At 43.6% G+C, this 25,212-nt stretch overlaps 1 protein-coding gene across 1 annotated transcript in view; it reads right to left on the bottom strand.

Moving 5' to 3' along the window:
- The window catches only part of clcn3 (chloride channel 3), a 170,014-nt gene extending 150,949 nt beyond the window's left edge, over positions 1–19,065 (bottom strand). Inside the window, 2 exon segments of the mRNA XM_084312301.1 lie at positions 1,412–1,593; positions 18,928–19,065. Coding sequence (XP_084168427.1) covers positions 1,412–1,574 — 163 coding nt within the window. The 5' untranslated portion in view covers positions 1,575–1,593; positions 18,928–19,065.
- Positions 19,066–25,212: the final 6,147 nt, after the last annotated feature.

Here is a 25,212-nt window from a genome sequence, read left to right as displayed (position 1 = left end):
TAGTAGGGCTAACGCGATTGGGCGCTGAGAGGCCAATCAGGGCGCGCAAACCGAACGCGGAAGGACAACTGCCTTGGGGAAAGTATTCACGCGGGGGGGACACCAGATATAACACAACGCCGGTGTCGATACGGAGATCTTGAATGACCGCCTGGCATTTTGCGTGAATGGGTGAAAGAGAAGCAGGTGACCGGTTAGGGAATGACTCAAAGGTAACAACAACGTCAGGCATGGCAGCCGGCGAGGACGCCGTTCAATCCCGAGCAAGACATGGCAAACAATAACTCAATCAGCAGGAAGTAGAAGAGGAGAACATGAAGAGTACAGGACGAGGCTCCGGACAGACACACGGCGAAGTGGTAGTGAAACTACTCGTCTGTCTGGGAGGATAACGGAGGCGACGGCATTAACAGTGACCAACTCAAGATGGAGGAGAAGGAAAACAAAATGTGACCAGAGAAGCGAAATGGACATTGATCACGGTATTAACCCACAAGCTTCAGGGGGGGGGGGGGGGTAAAGGGCTGCAAAGTAAAAACACAGCACCACGATTATGACGAGGCAAGATGAATAAGTAAAACGACTGGAGAAAGGGTCATAGAGTAGTATGTAGTAAAAGAAACACAAAAAACACACACAAGCTCACAACGAAAGACACAAACGGAACGGGAGAGGGACCAAAATGGGAGAGCTGACACACGCTGGGCAGCAGGAGGAGAATGGTGGTGGAGGGAGGGAAGGAGGGAGGGGGGGGGGGGGGGGGGGGAGAACTGAAGAGGCATGAATGGGAGTGAGGAGGACAGGACGGCAGATGGAACTCAGGGCAGCAGCAGCAGCACCACAAGGCATCACAGGCCAGAACCCAGACAGCAGCACCACACAGGCCATGGGGAGCTCGGGGAGGAGGAGGAGGACCAGCGAAAGCACAACACAGGTTCTCTAAGGAGCGCTACTCTTCATCTAGCCAGGGCATGGCCCTGGACCAGAGCACGCAAAGGCCCATCAGAAGCAACGGATTGGAGGGAGTACTGCTGGAGGTCCAATGGGATAGGAATCCACAATCCTTGGGGAATGGAGGGGGGTGTTCAGGGGATCCAAGGAATGGGAGGTCCCCGGGCTGGGGGGGGGGGGGGGGGGTTTAAGGTATCCAGTGTGCGGGTCCCTGGTCAGGCTGAGGGGTGTGTAGAGGAGAGAGTTGGTTCTCTGAGTCTAGAACCAGGCTTGATTTAGGCTATAAAACAGACCTGAATGGGGGGGGTCCAGACATGGGACCAAGCAAACTCAGGGTAAGGGGGCAGGTCGGGGTGGGTTGGTTGCGTATCCGGAGTTGGGTATTCCTGGTTCAGAAATTAGGGTTGAGGGGGTCGGGTGAGGGGACAGGGGACCGGGGTGTCCCGTACGTACTGCCTACCTGGGGAGGCTGCGTCCCCGTCCAGCAGGTTGTCGTCTTCGGTGGTGTGGAAGTCCATGGCGGCGCCGGCTCCATCCAGCAGCTCCTCGTCGCTGCTGGCGCTGGCGATGCTGTTGTAGCTGTTCCTGCAGTAGCCCCTGTTATACAGCTGCTCCGACTCCATTTAGCTACGCGCCAGTGCCCTGAATGGGTAGGGGGGGGAGGGAGGGTAGGAGGGGCAGTGGTGGAAATACATATACTATGCTGTGAGGATGTTATGTTAAAAGTTTATAAGTATCGTCTACGATGGTAAAGTTAGTCTGTTATGCACACAGTTCAAGGCGGCGCACTCACACACATAAGACACTCAGTGAGGAAGACAGAGGATAATACAGTCATATGTACCCAATATCAGTCATATGTACCCAATATGAGAGCTTGGTACATGTGGACATGCAGAACATAACAACAACACAAACAAGATGGGTAAAACAGAGAATAAGAAAGACACACAGTAAGAAGAAACATGGTTTGGTTCCGAGGCTTAAACCTGTTGACTAGTGTCGAGAGGATGAGACAAAAAGACAAGGGATGACAAGGAATGGGATGATAAAATAAAACAGACGGAAAGAAAGAGAAGATACTGGACGCCCCTTTAGAGTATAGGAGGAATCTATGGGAGGGTTGAGTGGGGCAGGAAGATGGAGGTTGATGGAGGTAAAAGCCCGAGGACCCCCCCCCCCCACTCGTCAAACAAGGGATGATGATGATGATTGATGATCTCACGTCACCAGATTAGACTGTGGGGGGGGGGGGATGCACCACACCTCTTTCTCAACACGCACTTTGTTACAATGATGTTTCAGCCTGTGCCATCTTGTCCAATGGCCAGTGGCTCATTCTATGCAAGGAAACTATAAAAGAAGGAAGGGTCATCACATCACTATGTGGAGAGAGAACGCACATTGGTGCCAAGTGTGAAAAGTTTGAGTTCAGCCCGAGCAATGTGTTGCATTATTATTAACTAGCTAAACTTTTGATATATTGGTTGATGTAGATTTCCTAACATTTGATATAGATTTCCTAACATTTGATATATTGTAGGGCTGCAACGATTAGTCGACATAATCGACGACGTCGATTATAAAAAATCGTTGACGAGAAATTGTTGCGTCGATTAGTCATAATTAATTAATAATTAATCATGTGCACTACCTATCTTTGTGAGAGTGGCTTCTCAGGGTTCCAGACAACATCATAACATGATGATCCCATAGCAAATTTTGGACATTGAAAACATTGTTCCCCTGCAGGAGATGATGATCAGACTAGACACACAATACATTACACACGCACTCCTCTCACTCACACACAGCGATCAGAGTAAGACACACACATACACACTCCTCTCACTCACACACAGCGATCAGAGTAAGACACACACACATACACACTCCTCTCACTCACACACAGCAATCAGAGTAAGACACACACATTCACACTCCTCTCTCTCACACACAGCGATCAGAGTAAGACACACACACATTCACACTCCTCTCACTCACACACAGCGATCAGAGTAAGACACACACACATACACAAATTACACAGTACACACCTCTCACTCACACAGCGATCAGAGTAAGACACACACACAAATTACACAGTACACACACTCCTCTCACTCACACAGCGATCAGAGTAAGACACACACACATACACACACACACACGGACTCCTCTCACACACAGCAAACAAAAGTTATTTAAAGTACACTTCCACTTTAATTTGTATTATTTAATTTATTTATCTTGTTATGAGTGATTGCTGTATTGTTCTTCAAATACATTTTCATTTAAAGTGGCTTAAAGATCCAAATTAAAATGTTTCATGAGTCATTATTTTAATTTGCTATGGGATCATCATGTTATGATGTTGTTGTTTGGTCCTGACAAGAGTCTCAAAGTCTGGGGTGATGGTAGACAAGCAACTCTGAGGTCATGCTCAATGTCCAATCTGTTCCTCTGCTCCGTCTTCAGCTGGACCAGAGCTGAGAAGCCACTTTCACAAAGATAGGTAATTAAAAAAAAAAAAAAAAAAAAAAATCATTTTTTTTGTTGTTTTTGTTGTTGTTGTTTACATTGGTTTTCGATTAGTCGACTAATCGAAAAAATAATCGGCAGATTAGTCGACTACCAAATTAGTCATTAGTTGCAGCCCTAATATATTGGTTGATGTAGATTTCTTCATATAGCTGGTATAATGTTTGTATTATTTACATCTCCCATAGGCTTCAATAGAACTGGCACCAAAGTCCAGCACAGAGCAGAGCATAGAGCACTGGTGTTCTGACGTGATGGGCTGTCAAAATTGGCCAAAAATGACATTAGAATATTCCTTCTAAAAAAAGGATGATATTCGACGATATTCTAATATCTATTTTTGCGCATATTTTTATTTAACACATTGGGTGCAATGCAGTATGCCCATCTTTACCACTCTCTGCCAGTGCTGTAAGCCTATGGACTGATTCACCTTCTTTGCAGGGCTATAACTATTTAAATATTATAGCTATATCAACATTACTATGGCCCATTCAACCTCGGGTATCTATCGTTCCGGATGTGGGAACGTTATATTTTTCCATTCATACATTGTCGTGTTAGTACCGTCGAGAATATAAGTATGTTTTTAGACTGTATAGCAGTAATTCCTAGAACGCACGCTAAAGGCCCCGACGCGTATTATACATTATCGATTGCAGTTTCGTCCCTATACACGCTATATTAAAATTTTCAAATGCATATGATCGCTATACATTATGCTCCATCATGCGTGAAGGAAAGGGGGGGGGGTCGTTTATGATTCCTTGATTGTCACTAACGGCTTTCTTTTAGGGCTGGGCGATAAAACGATAACTATCGCGATAAATTATTTCCTCGAAATAAACATGAAACGTGGTCGCAAAGTTTCGATATATCGATTTTCCAAGCTTGGATATGAGCACACGCACTAACAACCAATCAGTGAAGGAGATGGCCGACAGCGGAAGGAGACCCGCGCTGCACCTCTGGGTAGAGAGGTAGGACTCAAGGAGTAAACATGGCTGGCTAGGATAATTAGCTTGCACGGCGCTATTTTATAGTTTACGTGCCGAGTGGGTGTCTGGCGTGAATTCTGAGGCCACGGTTATAGTAGTGTGGGGTATACGGTGGACGTCGTTGCAATGTATTGGGGCGGAACAGAGTATTTTAGGGTCATATTTAGTACTTTGCAAACAAGGCTGGCTAGGATAATTAGCTTGCACGGCGCTATTTTATAGTTCACGTGCCGAGTGGGTGTGTGGCGTGAATTCTGATGCCACGGTTATAGTGGTGTGGGGTATACGGTGGACGTCGTTGCAATGTATTGGGGCGAAACAGAGTATTTTAGGGTCATATTTAGTACATTGTCATGGGATACACCGCTTGTTGGCTAACTGCTAACGTGCGCGGACTGATGACGACATCAACTCGAGACATTCGCAGCAGCAAAACAAGTCTATTAATAGCCCGTCCATCGGCGCCGGGCATAAGAAGTTAATTAAACTTGACAGACATTATATCGACGATAATTATCGATATCGAGTTATATGAAAATAATTTAATAATTTTATCGCGATAACGTTTTTGGCCATATCGCCCAGCCCTACTTTCTTTAGTAAGACAACATACATTGATCGGACAGATTGCAATGAAATAAATGGACAATCGAGCTGGAAATAACATTAGATTCCTCTTACCTCTGGCTGATGCGTCTGGAGAAAAGAAATTCCAATAATTTGACGTCGATCTGCTAGATCCATTTTCCGTTTGTATGACGCAATAAATGCTGAAAGCATATTGATTCTTGCGTCTCGAAAGCGATCCAATGCACTCGAGGTGTGTATATTGATCCACGTTACAAGATATCTCTGGCAGAGCTTTTTCCCTGATGCACCGAGCACCACTTCCGGTTTAGAGTGGAGTGTAACTCGCCCGAAATCCACCAGGCGGCGGTATTGAGGCGTTGCAATATCAGACAGGGTCCAGCTGGATCCCAGAGGCCTCCTGGATGAATTATGAATGCCAATAGCGAATAAAAGAAATAACGATCATAAAAACGAGTTTACTCGTTGTTGGCACTCAACGCATGGCGGCCTATTGGCAATTAACACATTGGGGACGAAGCACGGATATATCCGGCTTTCGAATCCATGCGTTGTGGACAGAATCACGGAGATATCCGTGGGAAGTTGTTATTGCTTTTATTCCATTTTAATAACCTGTTCAAGGTCGCCGAGCGGCACTGCAGATTTTCCCTACTCTATGAATTCGACAATGTGCAATACCGGCCAGATCCTCTTAGGGGCGCTATCGCGCTACTGCAATGTGCCCTGTGGTCGAACGGATCAGTCTCTTTGTTTTCTTTCAACGGAGATTTGAGTAGCACGATTCTGAATCTGCAGCCTGTAGCTTGGATTACGTTTCGAATCGCAGATTTCACCATGCAATAAGGGGATTTATCATCAGCCAATGGACATATCGATCTACCAGATGGCGATCGATAACAGGGAAATGCTCGGGGGGATCCCACCGGCTCATGGTAAGATCTTTTTCACGTAAATTACAGCCCGATCAGCTTGCTATGATACTCAACCAGCCGACCGTAATCAATAATAATAAACGGCGTCCCCCGCCCCCCCCCCCCCCCCCCCTTTCATGCATACATGCTTTGGGATCGTCCGGATCATATGCAGTTTGAGTTATTTCTGTAGCATCTGTAAAACGTAAATGCCATTGGATATAACGTTAGCAGCTATTAGCTCTATAACTAGCCTTTCAGAAAATATACTAGTCCCAAATCCGCTATAAAGCTTATATTCACGGCGCTATAAAATGAGAACCTATTGATGCATTTATTTTTTCTTTAAGCCATTTTGAAGGGACGGTTTATGCACTCAATTGACAATGAGAATGGACAGATAGCAATACTATAAAGTATAGATTTAGCTGTACAAAAAGCCACACGTTTGTTTACAAAAGCTGGCCCTCAACCATTATATTAGACGGGCCCCAGTGGCCGCGAAAGTGTTAATGTGTTAACACATTAACACTTTGATAGCCACTCACGGCAAACTCGTGTTTACGATAGTTACGTTGAAAGCCACTCACGAGATTTCTCGGAATTATATATATATTTTTTTTTTAGCTATCTGAAATCATATTGCATAACGCGAGCCTACCCTAGCCTACCCAAGGGCCGCCGGCGATCAGATGTGAAAAAAGCGCCCCCTATCGTCTCCCAGATGGTAAATCACCCTTTTGGAATGGACTAAATGAAAATGGATGGGGGGGGGGAAATATTCCAGTCCACATTTCACTTCTCACCCATGCAGCCGGAGTACCAGAGTTCATTCAGGGGGCTCTGAGCCCCGCGGATCATGAGTTCTACTGTATACATGTTAAATATATACACTTATCGATTTTTTCGAATGGTGTTCAGGAATAGGAATATACCAGTTGGATACCATCTGATGTCAGGTAAGGAATCTATGTTATCAGTGTTAGGATAATCAGACTCGTTTTGATGAAGATAAGCTTTTTTGTGATATGCAGGGCTGTACACTGCGACGAGATGGTCGCAAATTGCCCCTTAATTTGGTCGTTGCGATTGGTAAATAATATTTGGGGGCGGGCTTGCGAGTAGTGATTTCAACCCTTGCATTCGCATTTCACTCCTAAATTATCCAAGGCGTGTGATGAAGCCACTCACGCGAGCTGAGCACTCAGGTATGATCAGCGGGGAAAATTTACTGAGCACTCACTCTGATAGACTGGCTGACTGTCTGTGTAACGTTAGTGTAGTGGTCCCGACTGTAGCAGGGACGGCGGAGCTATAGGCTAACGTCAGTGTAGTGGTCCCGACTGTAGCAGGGACGGCGGAGCTATAGGCTAACGTCAGTGTAGTGGTCCCGACTGTAGCAGGGACGGCGGAGCTATAGGCTAACGTTACGGGGGACGGCGGAAAAGCGGTCAAAGCGGACTCCACAACACTAGTTCCATTCGTGAGGAAAGGGGGTGGGTTATATTGACAATGCTTGACAACAGAAGTTTAAACACTTCATATTTATTGGTTATTCGTTTCTGTATCATCCACTTTCCATCTCTGTGTGTTAGACTCTTCCTGTTTACATTCGAGTGTGACGTCATCACCTACGGCAGCTTAGACGATCAAACCGCAAACCTAGAACAAAACCCGATGGGGGGGGGGGGGGGGGGGGGGGGGGGGGGGGGGGGGGGGGGGGGGGGGGGGGGGGGGCTGGCTCTCTTCGTTCGTTCTCGCCCCCTCTCTCTCTACATTCAATGATTTTTAAAGTAGCCAAACGTTAGACAGTATAAATACTAACTGGATAGTTGATGATACACATTTAATTTCATTATCTGAAATATTCTAAAATCATTAAGTCTGCTATAAGCCATTATCCCTTTGTGTGTGATTATTATCTCACAGTAGTGTGTGTGTATATATATATATATATATATATATATATATATATATATATATATATATATATATATATATATATATACATGTGTGTGTGTTTGGCTAAAGTGGATAGAAAACACAGTACTGTGCAAAAAAAGGCACCCAAGAGTTTTTATATAAATAGTCTTAGATGTAAATATTTTTTTTTATTAGTGTGTCAGTAGACTACTCTTAGTACATTTTAATTAAATTATGAGTGTAGTGAGTGTATGCATCAAAGGGTTAAATCAAGCATTTTTAAGTGCTTTAGAGGAAATGTAAAAATATCGCGATATGCATCGTGATATGGCCAAAAAATATCGTGATATCATTTAGAGGCCATATCGCCCAGCCCTACTATAATGGTAAAATAGTTATTTAAAAATTTGCCCCTAAAAAATATTCTTTGCCCCTAAATTTCTCATTTAGGGGCAAGTGTGCCCCTAGTGAAAAAGCTTAGCGTACAGCCCTGATATGTGCTCCAGCGGTTTCACTGTAAAATCGACGAGGAAACGAAAGCAGCTATTATCAGCGCGCGCCTCGAACGCGCGTGCGTGCACGTATCAGCGTTTCCGTTAGCCGGTAATTACCGGTATTTGACTGGCAAAATCTGTTGAAGTCCGACATATTTAATCTCTCCGGTCTTAATGTCCGGTGAAAATAATTCCCTGAGTCTAAGCACAATTTGATTATTTGAATTGTATTAAAATAGGCTAAAATTAAATAGCCTATGCGATGAACGAAACCGATCATTACATTTGTTTCCTCGTTGCTTCTAATAATGACAACGACGTTGTCAGCGAGAGCTTAGTGCTGGGTGTGCAAACTTTTGTGAAGCTGCAGAGCCGGAGCAGCAGCAGCACAATGCAGTACTCCAGCAGTACTCCAATTCAGCCATTTTCAGCCAATGTTGGGTGGGGGGCGCTGCTGTGCGGTCCCCAGAAAAGAGCCAATAACAGCCGAATCAGCTGCTCTGCAGCGCCATACTCTTTGCAAATAAGTCGTTGCGAGGTGGAGAGAGTCGTCACGCAAAGTAAACCCACGATAATGTTGCCGTCTCTCTCTGCCAAATTTCTCAGTTCTTCGCTTGATATAATTAATACAAATGTCCAATATAACGGAATTCGTTAGCTCATAAAAATGTGATTATAACAGACTGTTGTTTATTAATGTCGGGCGACTGCCCACAGACACCTATTTGATTTAAAGTCGGCAGCAGCACGAGTCTCGGGACTTATTTTATTTGGAATATAATGACTTTATACGCAAAAGTAGCCTAGTTTTAAGTAAAAATATTATAAATCTACATGCCTTGATGATGTCATTCTTTTGCCTATCAATTGTTTTTAAGCTCAATAAACTCTGACCGGAATTTCTCTCATTTGACCGGTAGATTGAAATCTACCGGACACTGAGGCCGGCAACAATTTTTTCTAACGGAAACCCTGGCACGTATACTATTGATCATCTAGCGTTTATTTGAAAACGATTCATAAATAAATAGGCAAACAAATATCAACGTTCTGGACAGCGTTTCCGTTAGCCGGTAATTACCGGTATTTGACCGGCAAAATCTGTTGAAGTCCGACATATTTAATCTCTCGGGTCATAATGTCCGGTGAAAATAATTCCCTTTAAGCACAATTTGATTATTTGAATTGTATTAAAATAGGCTAAAATTAAATAGCCTATGCGATGAACGAAACAATCATTACATTTGTTTCATCGTTGCTTCACCAAGCAGCCGGTCTAATAATGACAACGCTGTGTCAGCGAGAGCTTGCTGCTAGATTTGCGAAAAGCATGCAGCTGCAGACCCACAGAACCCGCCAGCTTTGCCGGCAGAGTGCAGTACTCCAATTCAGCCATTGGCAATTCAGCTGTTGGGTGGGGGGCTCTGCTGAGCGGTCCCCAGACCGGACCTAAAAACACAGCTGTTCTGTGGGTCTGCAGCTGGAAGCTTCTCGCAAATCTAGGAGCAGCAAGCTTGCGCTGACAACAGCGATGTCATTATTAGACCGGCTGCTTGGTGAAGCAACGATGAAACAAATGTAATGATTGTTTCGTTCATCGCATAGGCTATTTAATTTTAGCCTATTTTAATACAATTCAAATAATCAAATTGTGCTTAGAGAGAATTATTTTCACCGGACATTATGACCAGCACCAAGTCGTTGGGAGGTGGAGATATACATCACGCAAACCCACGATAATGTTGCCATCTCTCTCTGCCAAATTTCTCAGTTCTTCGCTTGATATAATTAATACAAATGTCCAATATAACGGAATTCGTTAGCTCATAAAAATGTGATTATAACAGACTGCTGTTTATTAATGTCGGGCAGACTGCCCACCGACACCTCAAGTCGGCAGCAGCACGAAGTCTCGAGGGACTTATTTTATTTGGAATATATTAATGACTGTATATACGCAAAAGTAGCCTAGTTTTAAGTTAAAATATTATAAATGCCTTGAGGATGTCATTCTTTATATAGGCCTATCAATTGTTTTTAAGCTCAATAAACTCTGACCGGAATTTATCCCATTTGTCCGGTAGATTGAAATCTACCAGACACTCAGACCTGCAAAAAAAAATTCTAGCGGAAACCCTGGTTCTGGAATATTCCAGTAAAAGGCGATTATCACAGAATGGGCTGTTTTTCACCTCAAAACGGGTGCTTTTCAAAATGCTCTCAAACGGAAATGAAGCGATAAAAAACCAATCTGCCTTGACAACACTGACTGGAAAATGATTCTTTGATAAGCGACGGGCAGATTAGACACATAGCCATAATTTCAAACATAGATTAGACGATATTAACGTTAACATTGGCGCCGATGGTGGCATTCAAGCACTAAGTCGTGTGCCCCCTGGTGGCACTGAAAGTGTTAAGGACGAGTTTATACAGGTTTCGGTGCCATGCGTTGTGGACCAGAGGCACGTATATAGCCGTGGCAAGTTGTTATTGTTTTATTCCATATTAATAACCGAATCAAGATCCCCGACCGGCTCTGCAGATCTACCCTCCTCTGTGGAATCGGCAACATGCAATACCGGCCAGATCCTCTTAGGGGCGCCATCGCTCCACTGCAGTATCATTGTGGGCGAATGGATTTTTTTTTTTACCTTCCAATGGAAGATCATATTACCCTGATCCGAAACGAACATCATGCACCGTGTATTACGTTTCGAATCGCAGATTTCACCAGGCATAAAGGATATTATCATGAACGAGCAGCACTGCTTTGACTGGCTGTAGAGCTAGGAAGTCTATTTTTAGAACAAGGGATTAGGATGAACCAACACATGAACATCCTCCCGATGGTGATGCCATAATGATCATGATGTTGGCCTGGAGAGCAGAGCGGCATTAGCACACGGTAACATAACATCACCTCACTCTACTTCAAACACCGCCCCCCTGTGGAAAGAGGGTGAAGTGCAACAGTGTCTCAAGTAGGGCTGTCTTAAATGCTTCGAAGCTTCGAACGTTCGATTCGATGGCACAAGCTTCGAACATTAAAAAAAAAATCGAAGTTAAAAAAAAATATATATATATATATTAATATTAATTTTGTTTTCAAAAAAAAAAATTTCAACATTTTTTTTTTTTTACTTCGATTTGTGTGTGTGTGTGTGTGTGTGTGTGTGTGTGTGTGTGTGTGTGTGTGTGTGTGAACTACCCATCCCAGTTAGGACAGCCGAATCCCGTCAAATTTTTCGCCGTCGACTAAAGACTCACTTCTTCAACCATTATCTTGTCATGCACTTGTCTTAATAAACTAACCTACACTGTAACACGCAACACTTTGATGAACATTGTTACTCAGCTGATAGAGTTGTACCCTTCTTGCTGTCTTGTCGTACAGAACTTGTAAGTCGCTTTGGATAAAAGCGTCAGCTAAATGACTAAATGTGCGTGTGTGTGTGTGTGTGTGTGTGTGCGCGCGCGCCTTGTAGAATTCCACACATAAGAAAGAAAGATACTGGGATGAATAAACAAAATAGGAAATAAAATGTAGAAATGCATGCAATACATAAATAAATATGAATCTCCATATATGAAATATAACATTTAGATAAGGTGCTACTGAGATGTTTTGGTGAGTTCTTTGTTTTTTTGTGGAAGTTGCCCTTCTTAAAAATGCATGAACATTCACTGATAATTGGTCTGTAGTGGAGTCTACAAGGTCTACATTGCCGGACCATGTAGAATCCGGACCTTGTAGACTGACATAATTCTGTGCATAGTTTAGTCTACACAGGCCATATTTCAAATAATCAAAATATTACTTCATTCATCTTAAACATTCTTGATTTGGGGGATTAGTAGTTCCCATGAAATCTGAAGTTGTTCAAACGACAACAGCGATCCACCTTGAATTAAATCACACAGCCGAGTGAAACCTTGTTGGATGCGTCAGTCACGAAAGGGGCTACTTAATTAATTAATCCAACCCACTTTATTTATAGAGCACATTTAAAAACAACAAAGTTTACGAAAGTGCTGTACAAGTCCCACAACATAAGACAAAAATTTAAAATTTAAAATTAAAAAAAAAAAAAAAAAAAAAAAAATTATTTTTTTTTTTATTTTTTTTCGGAGCTTCGAATTAAAATCGAAGCTCGATTGCCAAAAAAAGCTTCGAAGGTCAGCCCTAGTCTCAAGCTGCGTGCTTGATGAATGAAATAACGTGGAAAAAGGATCCCAGCAAGGCGGCTGAGTGGCGCAGTGGGCAAGGCGCTCGCCACTAACGCAGGATACGCTGGGTTCGAGCCCAGCTCTCGGCGTTGCTACCGGCTTGGCCGGCCGTCATACTAACACAATTGGCAGTGTTAGAGGGTGGGAAAGCCGGTGGGTGGGGATTGGACGTTGTGGACAGCGACTCCTACAGGTCGGTTGGGTGACGCCGGTGCGGCGGAAACAGGAAGTATCGGGGGCAGCGTGAGCCTCCCACGCGTTACTCCTCGCCACTGAGAGTTCGAGCTGTTGCGGTGAAAAGATGCGACAGGCTGCCTCCTTGTGTACCGGAGGGGACACGTGATGCAAGGCTTCTATCCTCAGTCACTACAGCCGACCAGTGGGAGGCATAGTCTAGCAACGTTCAAGACAGGGGAGGGAAGAATTGGAAATACAAAATTGGGATGGGAGAAAAATAGAAAATAAGGAGAAAAAGTGGTTAAAAAAAAGAAAAAGGATCCCAGCCTGAACCAGCTCAGTGAGACCTAAAGGATCCCAGCCTGAACCAGCTCAGTGAGAGCTAAAGGATCCCAGCCTGAACCAGCTCAGTGAGACCTAAAGGATCCCAGCCTGAACCAGCTCAGTGAGATGTGAGACCTAAAGGATCCCAGCCTGAACCAGCTCAGTGAGAGCTAAAGGATCCCAGCCTGAACCAGCTCAGTGAGACCTAAAGGATCCCAGCCTGAACCAGCTCAGTGAGAGCTAAAGGATCCCAGCCTGAACCAGCTCAGTGAGATGTGAGACCTAAAGGATCCCAGCCTGAACCAGCTCAGTGAGAGCTAAAGGATCCCAGCCTGAACCAGCTCAGTGAGACCTAAAGGATCCCAGCCTGAACCAGCTCAGTGAGACCTAAAGGATCCCAGCCTGAACCAGCTCAGTGAGACCTAAAGGATCCCAGCCTGAACCAGCTCAGTGAGACCTAAAGGATCCCAGCCTGAACCAGCTCAGTGAGACCTAAAGGATCCCAGCCTGAACCAGCTCAGTGAGATGTGAGACCTAAAGGATCCCAGCCTGAACCAGCTCAGTGAGACCTAAATGAGCCCAGCAAGAACAGCTAGGGGTCATGTATAGGGATTTCTGTCTAGCGGCAGAAATAGTTAACAAAAAGAGAGCGATGTGCCTCTCTGCCAAAGCCTGTTCTGTGCTGATCATTTATGATAATGATCAAAATCAAAAAGGATTCTAGGATTCTTTCTCTGAATCTTTGCCGAAAAATATACATGAGACTTAGGCTAATGGATTTGATTTCCAATTACACTTGCCTCCAACTTTCTCAATCAGTAAATCTGATACTCAGAATTAGGTCATTCACGTCCATAACGGAATCAAGTCAAGAAAATCGATAAAGGTTTTTTTGGGGGGGGGTTATTGCTAAACATAGTCTAAATAATTTGATTAATAAGAGCTGCCACAAATGACTGGGAGAGAACTGTTGAGTGTGCCCTTGTTAAACACCATTCAGCTCAGCTAAATGACAACTGACATACTGTTGTGACAGCGATATTGTGCCCAATGCGCTCTGTCCTTTACACCATCAGTGAAACCAATAACCCCAAATACCTTCTGAAACAAACGACAATGAGCCAATAACGACACTCACTCGCTCAGTGAAGACGAAATTCAATTCAGCTTGTTTTGTAGAGTAAATGTCTGCCACCACCACCACCACCAGGTCGAGAGGAGAGAGCTTCTATGCTACAGTAGTGTCCCATGTTCCGGTTCCATTCTCTTCGCTCCTCATTACAGCACACTGGATCTCTTGGCACGGGCCCCAGCGGTCATGAGGTTAGGCATCAGGCCAGAAACATAAATCTCGTCAAAACGAAGCCGGTAGTAAAAAACTGTTGACACAACGGGCCGAAGGTAGAACCGCTCCGCTTCACCACCCAACGTCTCTCGCAGCAGACTGCAGGCCGTCTCCTACTCTGTCCTGTTTGGATCTAAATCTATTGCGATTCTTCCAATGCAGCAGGAGACGGAATGGCGATTCACACGTGACCAGTCCACATTTTGGATACATTTAAAGAATGTAGAGAGATAAATATGATGTAGAAGATAGATTTGAAGCTGGGCACTAAAAGGGTGTGTGATTATTGAATGTAATAAAGCCAAGCAGCAGGCCGATCCTTCTCACACAAACACAATAATAATCCAATATCAAATTACTTATATGTAATTATATCCATGTTTATTTTTTATGTTAAAATGGAGCCCTGTAGACTAGTAACTTATGCCATGAAAGCTGGAGTGTAAAGAGCTACTAGTAAACCTACATACATATCATATTTCACTCCAGCGTCTGAGAACAAGGGCAACGCTGAGAAGAGGAGTCAGCTTTTGTGTTTGAAGATCAATGAAAAGCGTGTTATCGACTGGGGGGGAAACAAAACAATGTGGGCTCCATTACATGTCACGTGGGCTTCATGTGCGTGAGTGCACCAGGCACCAGCTGAAAGAATTTTCCAATGTATGTATGGCCGACCAGGGCTACGCCCCCCCACAGCTATTCTATAAGCAGGGGATGTAGTGTACATTCTCCCTTCCGTTCCTTTCAGCTGAGAAATTTGCTTCGCAGCACCTTTCCAGACGCTGTTAAAAACTCTTCTCTACGCTCTCAACAATGCAGGCGAAGACAACTCAACAGCCCTTTTCAGGGCCACCTTCCCATCTCCGGCGGCATGGTGGTCCCTCCCTCGCACATCGGCGTTGAGGTAGACCTTTCAGCCACCTCAAAAAGAGCCCCATCCATGAGACGGCTATGCTCCACCTTCCCAGCACAGCTACAGCACTCCATGCGTGGGGAAACGCAATCACCTGGGGCCTGGCAGTCGTCACCAGGACTTCCCCAGGCATATCCAGGCTGTGTCGGTGGCTAGGGGATTCCCCTCACCGGCCGGCCCCACCTTCAATCCGATGGCATTGCGACGTTTAGGAAGTCACAGGAGTCAACTTCACCAGGATTTTTAGAGCCAACAGTGTTCAGGAGACTCGGGCGTATAAAAAGGTCTATTGGATCCAGCACCCCCACAGCCGTAGCTACAACCACTTACATCAAGGCTCTAATCAACATTCATTCATTTTATCCCGCCGTGCTCCCATCAGCTCCATGTAACGCGGAAGTGGTCTATTGGCAAAGCAAGATACTTTGCACACATTCATATGACTAGAGTTATACTTAATCATAACATAACTAGTGTTACACAGCTAGTGGAGCTGCTAATGGGCCTCATCTCTCTCTCGCTCTCTGTACAGTAGGAGGAGGTATCGCCCCCTGACTGGGATATGACTCAGCTTTTCACCCAGCCCTCTGCGGCATGAGGATTACACCTCTCCCTAAACCTGGCCACCAGAGGAAATAATAGGTTGACACGCTCTATTCAAAGCAGCGACCAACAGGTTGAAACAATCCAATCAAAGCAGCAACCAACCAGTTCATATAGCAATTTATTTTTTAAAAAGACTCTGTATTTGGTATCGACCACTACTTGTCTTAGCCTATAGTTTTTTGTCTATAGGCTAGTTAGCTTAGGACCCAAATTGTTATTGGCTCCTATCGTGCATGCCTCAGAGGATGCTTTGTTTCAGAACTGAAAATGACAACTGGGGCAGGAATCATGGCTGCAATCTAGCATTGAGTGAAATCAAAGAAAACGTAAGCTTATTCCATTAAAGGAACACTGACTCTTGTGCTATTAACACTTTAACTGCCGAAAACGTTGCCGCGGACGCCGTAACTCGTCTTTGATATCAATATTTCAAAAAACTGTGATCGGAATCATATTTCCCCTCTGCAGCCTTGACACACAGTTCTGATCTCCTCTCAATCCTCTAGCGGTTCAAGAGCGCCATCTGGTGGCCGATCGGCAGATCGAAACCGGATGTCAACCTTTAACCCGGCAGGACTCACTCCATATGTGGTCCGGGCACTCGCTAATGTTAGAGAGACTCAGTCTTCACACAGTGAACATCGATCGGTGGAAATAACTCGAAAAAACAACATGATTTGGACGTATATACTATTATACAACCTGGAAATAGATCGGGTATTTCGACATCCCATAATGGAAAACTGTCTACTGCACGCTGATCACCCAATGGCCCGAGGAGACTGGGGTGAGTTTTAGCGTGTAGTATTACCGTGTTCGATATAAACTGCTATGATGAACATATGACCCACATTAGATGAATGGTATAACGTTGCCCACGGAATTATAAACGCCCCCTCGCCCATCCGGTCAACATCAGATGACGTGTAGTAACTTCCAGAACCACATCCAGTTGAAATTTATTATCTGGCACAGATCGCTATCAAACTGTATTTCATCATCAATATAATGCATTTGGGGCTATAAATCACGTTCTGAGAAAGCTGCAGAAAGAGATGAAAACATACTTTAGACCATATTTTAGTATGAATATGTGAATGAAAAAGTTTAACGTTCATACACCCTGAACAATACATATAGGACATTGAATGGGCCCTAATAATGGCAATCTAGCAATAGAATTTAAAAAGTTATAGCCCTGCAAAGAAGGGGAACTTCTCCATAGACAAATAGAGCTGGCAAGGGATGGTATATCATGAATTTAACCTCGGCAGTTAAAGTGTTAATGAGGCTTTTTTCATGAGGCAAGTCAGTCTTTGCCTGGGTGTGAAATCCTGAAAGACATTCTACTAGGCTAGGCCTGTAGTAAGCAAAACATAGCTTTACAAGGGAGATAGTCAAATGAAAGTGAATGACTCGTTCATGGACCTATAGCAGCTACTCTTTGCAGGTCAACAACATGGAAGGTGACTTCTACATAGGCTTAAAAGCTGGGTCAGGGTGTACAGATCTCTGCAGTGCTACCATTTCATAGCATATGCTCCTCAAAATAAATCCATGCTACCTAGAAAATGTTTAAAGGGATCATCTGTGCAACTCTTTAACGTAGGAATGGATTAAATTAAAAAGAAAATGCTCACCGATCATGCATCTAAATGTTTCTTGTGCTCCTAAACACTTTGAACATTTATGAGCACATGTTGGAACACTTATTTGGGGATAAAGTGTAGGCTATCCTGGTGTGTGAGGAGGAAGAAGCGTGCCGATACAGATGCCATGGCTGTCCCACATGAGACACAGTGAGGTGGATGTGGATGGATGAACGTCAACCCCTTTTCAAATGGTTTCAGGACGACAGAAACAACACAATCAGCTGACAGAAAAACGAAACAAGGACAGAACTCAAGCAGTTACCGTGTCATTGTGTTGACCTGGTTGTACAAAAATAACAATGATTACGAGACCAACCCGACTCTTAGGCATTAATTCTGGTAACTTGTGAAATTAAGGCAATTAAAAATATGAATCTGTTACGATAGATGACATAAAGAGGAAACAGACCTATGACTGTGTAACAATATGTTTACTATGATTACTGTGCGTGCATAGGCTAGAAGACCAGTGGTTCTCAACTGCTTCTGGATCAAGGGACCCTAAATTGATACTTATTATTATTATTTGTGTGACTTTGTGTAGGCTATCATGTACAGCAAAATGGAAGTGGGAACATTCTTAATGTTGCTGTACAACTGCTCAAGAGTGCACCAGGCAGCTATACCAAACTGTCATATTTGCCTCATCAGTCAAGGCAAAAAGGTAACTTAATCAAGCGTGATAGAAGACACATGACTTATTCACTTTAGTGATCATGGGCAAAACAACTTAGATACAACCAACATGGTAATATAATCACATAAAACATAATTGCTGAACCAATATAAAATGCAATCAAGTGCCACGATCCACAAATGATGCCTGCAGCACAAATGCTCCAGAGTTAGACCCGTGGCAGCGTTGCCTTGCTGTACCCGAGGATGGCACGGTCAGGGATAGGTACTGAACTAAATACATATTAAAATTGAGCATAAATTGCAGCTGGGGCCTGATCCATTTGAATGCAGCTCCACCAAAGCATCAATTCTGCACAGCATTTTCTGACTAGCAATCTAGCTAGTCATAACCATAATAACATACATGCAGTAACATCGTTGTGACATTGTTGATATTTAAATACATTGTGGTACTGATGTATATCACATTTCAATAGCCTTGCTTACTAGCTGCTGGTTCGGCAGCATGGATGTGCAAATCAACCGGAGTTCACAAAATTGCAAACGATAAGAGAATGGCCTTGGTGGTGAAACACAGCTAGCTGCTCTGTACCATATTTCAAACAGCGACGTAACCAACCGAAATTCCATACCTTCCTAATGCCTCAATTCCACCTTGGACAGAATAATTCATCCTTTTCCTTGAGTTGAAACGGACAGTTTTTCTACAGAAATGTATTTGACATTCTCCTCCTCATGATGTTTTTTTCAGTCCCATTCCTGTGTCAATGACGTTAACTTCCGGTCTCTTGATTTGCCAAATCGCCCTCCCCGCGTGCCTCCCACCCCACGCTGAGCTGTGTCAAGCAGTCTTAATTAAGAGCTGAAATAAGACTTCACGTGGAAAGGCTCTGCCTTCAAAATAAAAGTCTGGAAATGTACCACAACAAATCCATTATGAATTGTGGAGCGTCAGCACAAAAACAATCATATCACAATACTCCTGAGAGACATAGAGAAGAATAAACAATAAACAAATAAACAAACAAATCTCACAATACTCCTGAGAGATCTACTGTATAGAAGAAAGAGCTGCCACACATAATGTAAAAACAAGTAGTAATTATGGCGAGTGTTTGTATATTATTGTATATTTTGTATAGTGTTTTGTATAGTGTTTGGACTTTATTCTTAAAAAAAAAATTACTGTATGAAAAGCTGCAATGCACTCCTCACCGGCCTCCCAAAAAAAACTACAGAACGACTCCAACTCATTCAAAAGTCGGCAGCTAACTAGAACCAAGAGGAGAGAACACATCAGTCCAGTATTAATAGCTAACCTACACTGGCTTTCGGTAACATTTAGAATTGATTTCAAGGCCCTCCTTCTTATATACAAAGCACTAAATGGAACAGGACCAAGCTACATTGCAAATTCTCTAGTCAACTATGTGCCTTATAGAACATTGCGATCATCTACTACTGGTCTATTGAAGGTTCCAAACCACAGCCTAAAGAGAATCGGGGATGCAGCCTTTGCAAACTATACACCAAAGTTATGGAACACACTACCTATGGACATTAGGGAAGCTAGATATCTTAATATCTCTTAAAATAAGCTAAACACGTATACCTCTTCACTGTAGCCTTTTAATACACTCCGCTGTTGATTGTACTGTAGCACTATATTTACTGTGTCCATTCTATTTTATTGCACTTCTATTTTACTTAACTTTTTATTGCACTGCACTGTTGCATAATTTTACTGTCTATTCTATTCTACTATTTTATTGCACTGCACTATTTTACTCTGTCTATTTCTTTTTATTACAGATTCAAAACTGTCAAGTATTAAACTGTGTGGGTATCAAACAAGAAAGACTGTCAGGCTTTAAAACTGTAGGACCCAGGCCTATAAACTGCACCCTGAGAGGGAACTGCGCACTGAGAGGGAGGTTTGCCCTGAGTGAGGTTCGAATGGTCAAAGTGGGTATAAAACAGGAGGGAAGACTGTCAGGTTTTAAACTGTGGATATACCAAACAGAGAAGGTAAAGACAACTTTAAACTGTTAAACAGTAATCCAGAACTATTTTATTGCACTGTAAAAAAAAACTGTGATTTTATATGTCTGTACTTTATGTGCTATATTCTATTCTACTACTTATTGCACTGCACTATTGCACTATTTTACTCTGTCTATTCTATCTTACTCTTTTTATTATTTTTAAAACTGAATCAAACCATAAACAAGGTGGCCTGTTGGGATGTTAGATCCTAATGTGAAAAGCTGTGATCCTTTTATATGTCTCCACTTTATGTGCTCATTTTATGCCTGTCTTTTTCCTGTTGTGAAGCACCTTAACTGCAGTTTCTGTATGAAAGGTGCTATACAAATAAAATTTTATTATTATTATTATTATTATTATTATTATTATTATTATTATTATTATTATTATTATTATTATTATTATTATTATTATTATTATTATTATTATTATTATGAAGCACATTCTCAGGGGGCTCATACTGAGCATTTCACTGTAATGTACATGTACTTTATACATGACAAATAAAAACAATCTTGAAACTTGACTAAACTAGACTGCTATTTATCATGGTTCAAGTTTATTTGTCACATCCATTACTTTTTACAGTACAGGAGTGAAATATTTTTTTCTTGTCTCCTCTGCCTAACAACAACATATGTAAAAGTATGTCACAGTAGTACAAACAATAAGAATAGTGAAAAATAATAAAAACTATTTAAAATAGCAGCATAGTATTAACAAATATTAAATATATATTTTTACTGTGCAGGTCAGTATTGTATGGAAGCGTATTGCTGCCACACCAGAAAAAAAAATATATCCGTATCACGTTATAACATAAAAGTTTCACGTAATAATGTGATAACTTCTTGTTATAACATAAAGGTTTCACGTTATAACGTGATAACTTCTTGTTTTAACATAAAACGTTTCACGTTATAACGTGATAACTTCTTATCACGTTATAACATAAAGGTTTCACGTTATAACGTGATAACTTCTTGTTTTAACATAAAACGTTTCACGTTATAAACCTTTATGTTATAACGTGATACGGATTTTTTTTCTTGTGTGGCAGCAATACGCTTCCGTAGTATTGTGTACAAGTTAGTAATGTGTGCAAATAAGTAGCAGTGACAGCTATAAGGTACCACTGTTTTCTGCAGTGTTTACTGCCCATGGACTAGATGTAAAGTCCTTATGGAAAAAGAACACTTGGATACAAAACGTATACTAAATTATACAGGAAGCCCTTTTCTTTCATAAACACATGCGTTTAATTTACACCCCTCCTCAGAAAGAGGGAGGTTCGCCCTGAGAGGGAGGTTCGCCCTGAGAGCGAGGTTCGCCCTGAGAGGGAGGTTCGCCCTGAGAGGGAGGTCTGCCCTGAGAGGGTACTACGACTATGCTTGCACCTCATGGTACCAAAGCACCTCAAAGGCGCTAAAAATAAGATTACAAACATCACAAAACAAACTAGTCAGACTTCTACTTGACCTTACCCCTAGAACCCACCTCACCCCTGCCCACTTTGACTACCTAGGATGGCTTAGAGTAGACGACAGAGTACAGCAACTTGCAATGGGCCTGGTCTACAAGATACACTACACGACCAAGGTACCCATGTACATGTCAAAATACTTCCCAAAGGTCAGTGAATACCACGATCACAACACCAGAGGGAGCTCCACAAATCATGTTAAACCCAGATTCGGCTCAAACAAGGGACTAAACACGTTTAGCAATTATGCCACATCAATGTGGAACGCCCTACCCAAAGCTGTAAAGGAATGTGAATCCCTACCCACATTCAAAACTGCTCTTAAAGAGCACCTACGGGAGGCTGCAATTCGAAACTGGCCACCGTAAATGTCCACCCCCCCCCCCCCACCTAATAGTCAGCCTCCTCCCCACCGTATGTATATATTCTCTCCCCACCGTATGTATATTTATCTCCCACCCACCCACCCCCTCCTAATGTACAGTCCCCTCTCCATCATATGTATATACTCTGTCAGGATCTATGGGTAACAGTACTGTATATTTGCATATCGTATATGTCACAAATGTAACAGTACTATATACCTGTATGTCATGTATGTCCCTATGCCATAAATGTCATGATGTCATATATGTTGTCACTACTCATAAATGTCACTATGGGGGACCCTAATGTAAACAAGACAAACGTCTTTCTCTGGTCTGCATCCCCTTAACAATTGTATGTATTGAGCTGTACTGTATTGTACCCATTCTGCAATCTGTTAAATAAAGTTTTCATTCATTCATTCATTCATTCATTCATTCATTCATTCATTCATTCATTCAGAGGGAGGTTCGCCCTGAGAGGGAGGTTTGCCCTGAGAGGGAGGTTCGCCCTAAGAGGGAGGTTCGCCTTGAGAGGGAGGTTCGCCCTGAGAGGGAGGTTCGCCCTGAGAGGGAGGTCTGCCCTAAGAGGGAGGTTCGCCTTGAGAGGGAGGTTCGCCTTGAGAGGGAGGTCTGCCTTGAGAGGGAGGTTCGCCTTGAGAGGGAGGTTTGCCCTGAGAGGGAGGTCTGCCCTGAGAGGGAGGTCTGCCTTGAGAGGGAGGTTCGCCCTGAGAGGGAGGTCTGCCTTGAGAGGGAGGTCTGCCCTGAGAGGGAGGTCTGCCTTGAGAGGGAGGTCTGCCTTGAGAGGGAGGTTCGCCCTGAGAGGGAGGTCTGCCTTGAGAGGGAGGTCTGCCCTGAGAGGGAGGTTCGCCTTGAGAGGGAGGTTCGCCTTGAGAGGGAGGTTCGCCCTGAGAGGGAGGTCTGCCTTGAGAGGGAGGTTCGCCCTGAGAGGGAGGTTCGCCTTGAGAGGGAGGTTCGCCCTGAGAGGGAGGTCTGCCCTGAGAGGGAGGTTCGCCCTGAGAGGGAGGTTTGCCCTGAGAGCGAGGTTCGCCTTGAGAGGGAGGTTTGCCCTGAGAGGGAGGTCTGCCTTGAGAGGGAGGTTCGCCTTGAGAGGGAGGTCTGCCTTGAGAGGGAGGTTCTCCCTGAGAGGGAGGTTCGCCTTGAGAGGGAGGTCTGCCTTGAGAGGGAGGTTCGCCCTGAGAGGGAGGTCTGCCCTGAGAGGGAGGTCTGCCTTGAGAGGGAGGTTCGCCCTGAGAGGGAGGTCTGCCTTGAGAGGGAGGTTCGCCCTGAGAGGGAGGTCTGCCCTGAGAGGGAGGTCTGCCCTGAGAGGGAGGTCTGCCTTGAGAGGGAGGTCTGCCTTGAGAGCGAGGTTCGCCTTGAGAGGGAGGTCTGCCCTGAGAGCGAGGTTCGCCTTGAGAGGGAGGTTCGCCTTGAGAGGGAGGTTTGCCCTGAGAGGGAGGTCTGCCTTGAGAGGGAGGTTCGCCTTGAGAGGGAGGTTCGCCCTGAGAGGGAGGTCTGCCTTGAGAGGGAGGTTTGCCCTGAGAGGGAGGTTTGCCCTGAGAGGGAGGTCTGCCTTGAGAGGGAGGTCTGCCTTGAGAGGGAGGTTCGCCCTGAGAGGGAGGTCTGCCTTGAGAGGGAGGTTCGCCCTGAGAGGGAACTGCGCCCTGAGAGGGAGGTTCGAAGGGTCAAAGTGGGTATCAAACAGGAGGGAAGACTGTCAGGTTTTAAAACTGTGGATATCAAACAGGGAAGGTAAAGACGGCTTTAAACTGTTAATTCAGAACTATTTTATTGTTGCATCATTTTACTCTGTCTATTCTATTCTACTATTTTATTGCACTGCACTATTGCACTCTTTTACTCTGTTTATTCTATTTTACTCTTTTTATTATTGCCTATTTTTAAACTGCAATAGAATAAAACCATAAACAAGGTGGCCTATTGGGATGTTAGATCCTAATGTGAAAAACTGTGATTTTATGTCTGCACTTTATGTGCTCATTTTGTGCCTGTCTTTTTTCCGTTGTGAAGCACTTTGAGCTGCAATTCTTGTATGAAAGGTGCTATACAAATAAAGTTTATTATTATTATTATTATTATAGTAGCATATACTCTTCTTTTGTTCACCTTTTTTAAGGTATCTACGTGTGGCCAAAAGGCTGTAACAGGTAGTAGTATTTAGGCTGCTTCCAGATATTAATTAGACGTGACTATTGGTGTAAACTGATGTGTTTATGAAGGAAGAGGGTGTCCTGTATCATGTGGTATATGAGTCTTCTTTTGTTTACTTTATATCAGGCATATAACCGTATAACTGGGATTTACATGAAATATTAAATACATATACAGCATATCAAGTTCAAGTTTTGTTTTATTTGTCACATATAAGGTACATGTACATTACAGTGAAAAGCTTGGTTCTGTATGTGGCCCCTGAGATTGTGCTTCATACAGTAAACTGTGATACGTTTATATGAGCAGTAAGTGGAAATAATGCAGAAGCGGTTATTTAGCAGAGACCTTCAGCTGTTCACACACATTGTGAATCAACCAGAGAACTATATAAAACGGGTGGGAAGGTAATGGGACTGGGAGGAGGCTCTCTCTCCCTCTCTCTCTCTCTCTCTCTCTCTCATTCTCTCTCTCTCTCGTAGTATCAGCACTCGCTTGTATCACCGTCAACCTGTTGCAAAATATCATAGCGCACGCTCGCACGCGTATTCCGATCCGTGCAATAATATTCACGGGGTATATATTGTCATTTGAAACAAGTTACCAATGCATTGTCCCGTGGGATTATGCCTACTTGCGGCAAAATTAATTAGTCCCTCTCTATCTCTCTCTCTCCCCCAAAAGGTATCTGCCAGTGCATTGCAGTGCAGTGGGTGACTGTCACTCAAAGCGCATTGCGAGTATGGGCGGAGCCCAGCCAAAAACAGCTTGGAATCTTGAAGGGCAGAAACTGCTGCTCTACAGTACTTGATTAGAAATACAAAACAATGATTTTTTTAACCATAACTTTT

Source organism: Notolepis coatsorum, assembly GCF_963971535.1.
Source record: "Notolepis coatsorum genome assembly, chromosome: 4".
NCBI lineage: Eukaryota > Metazoa > Chordata > Actinopteri > Aulopiformes > Paralepididae > Notolepis > Notolepis coatsorum.
Note: the sequence above shows the minus strand (reverse complement) of the source record. Positions and strands in the feature narration are given on the sequence as shown.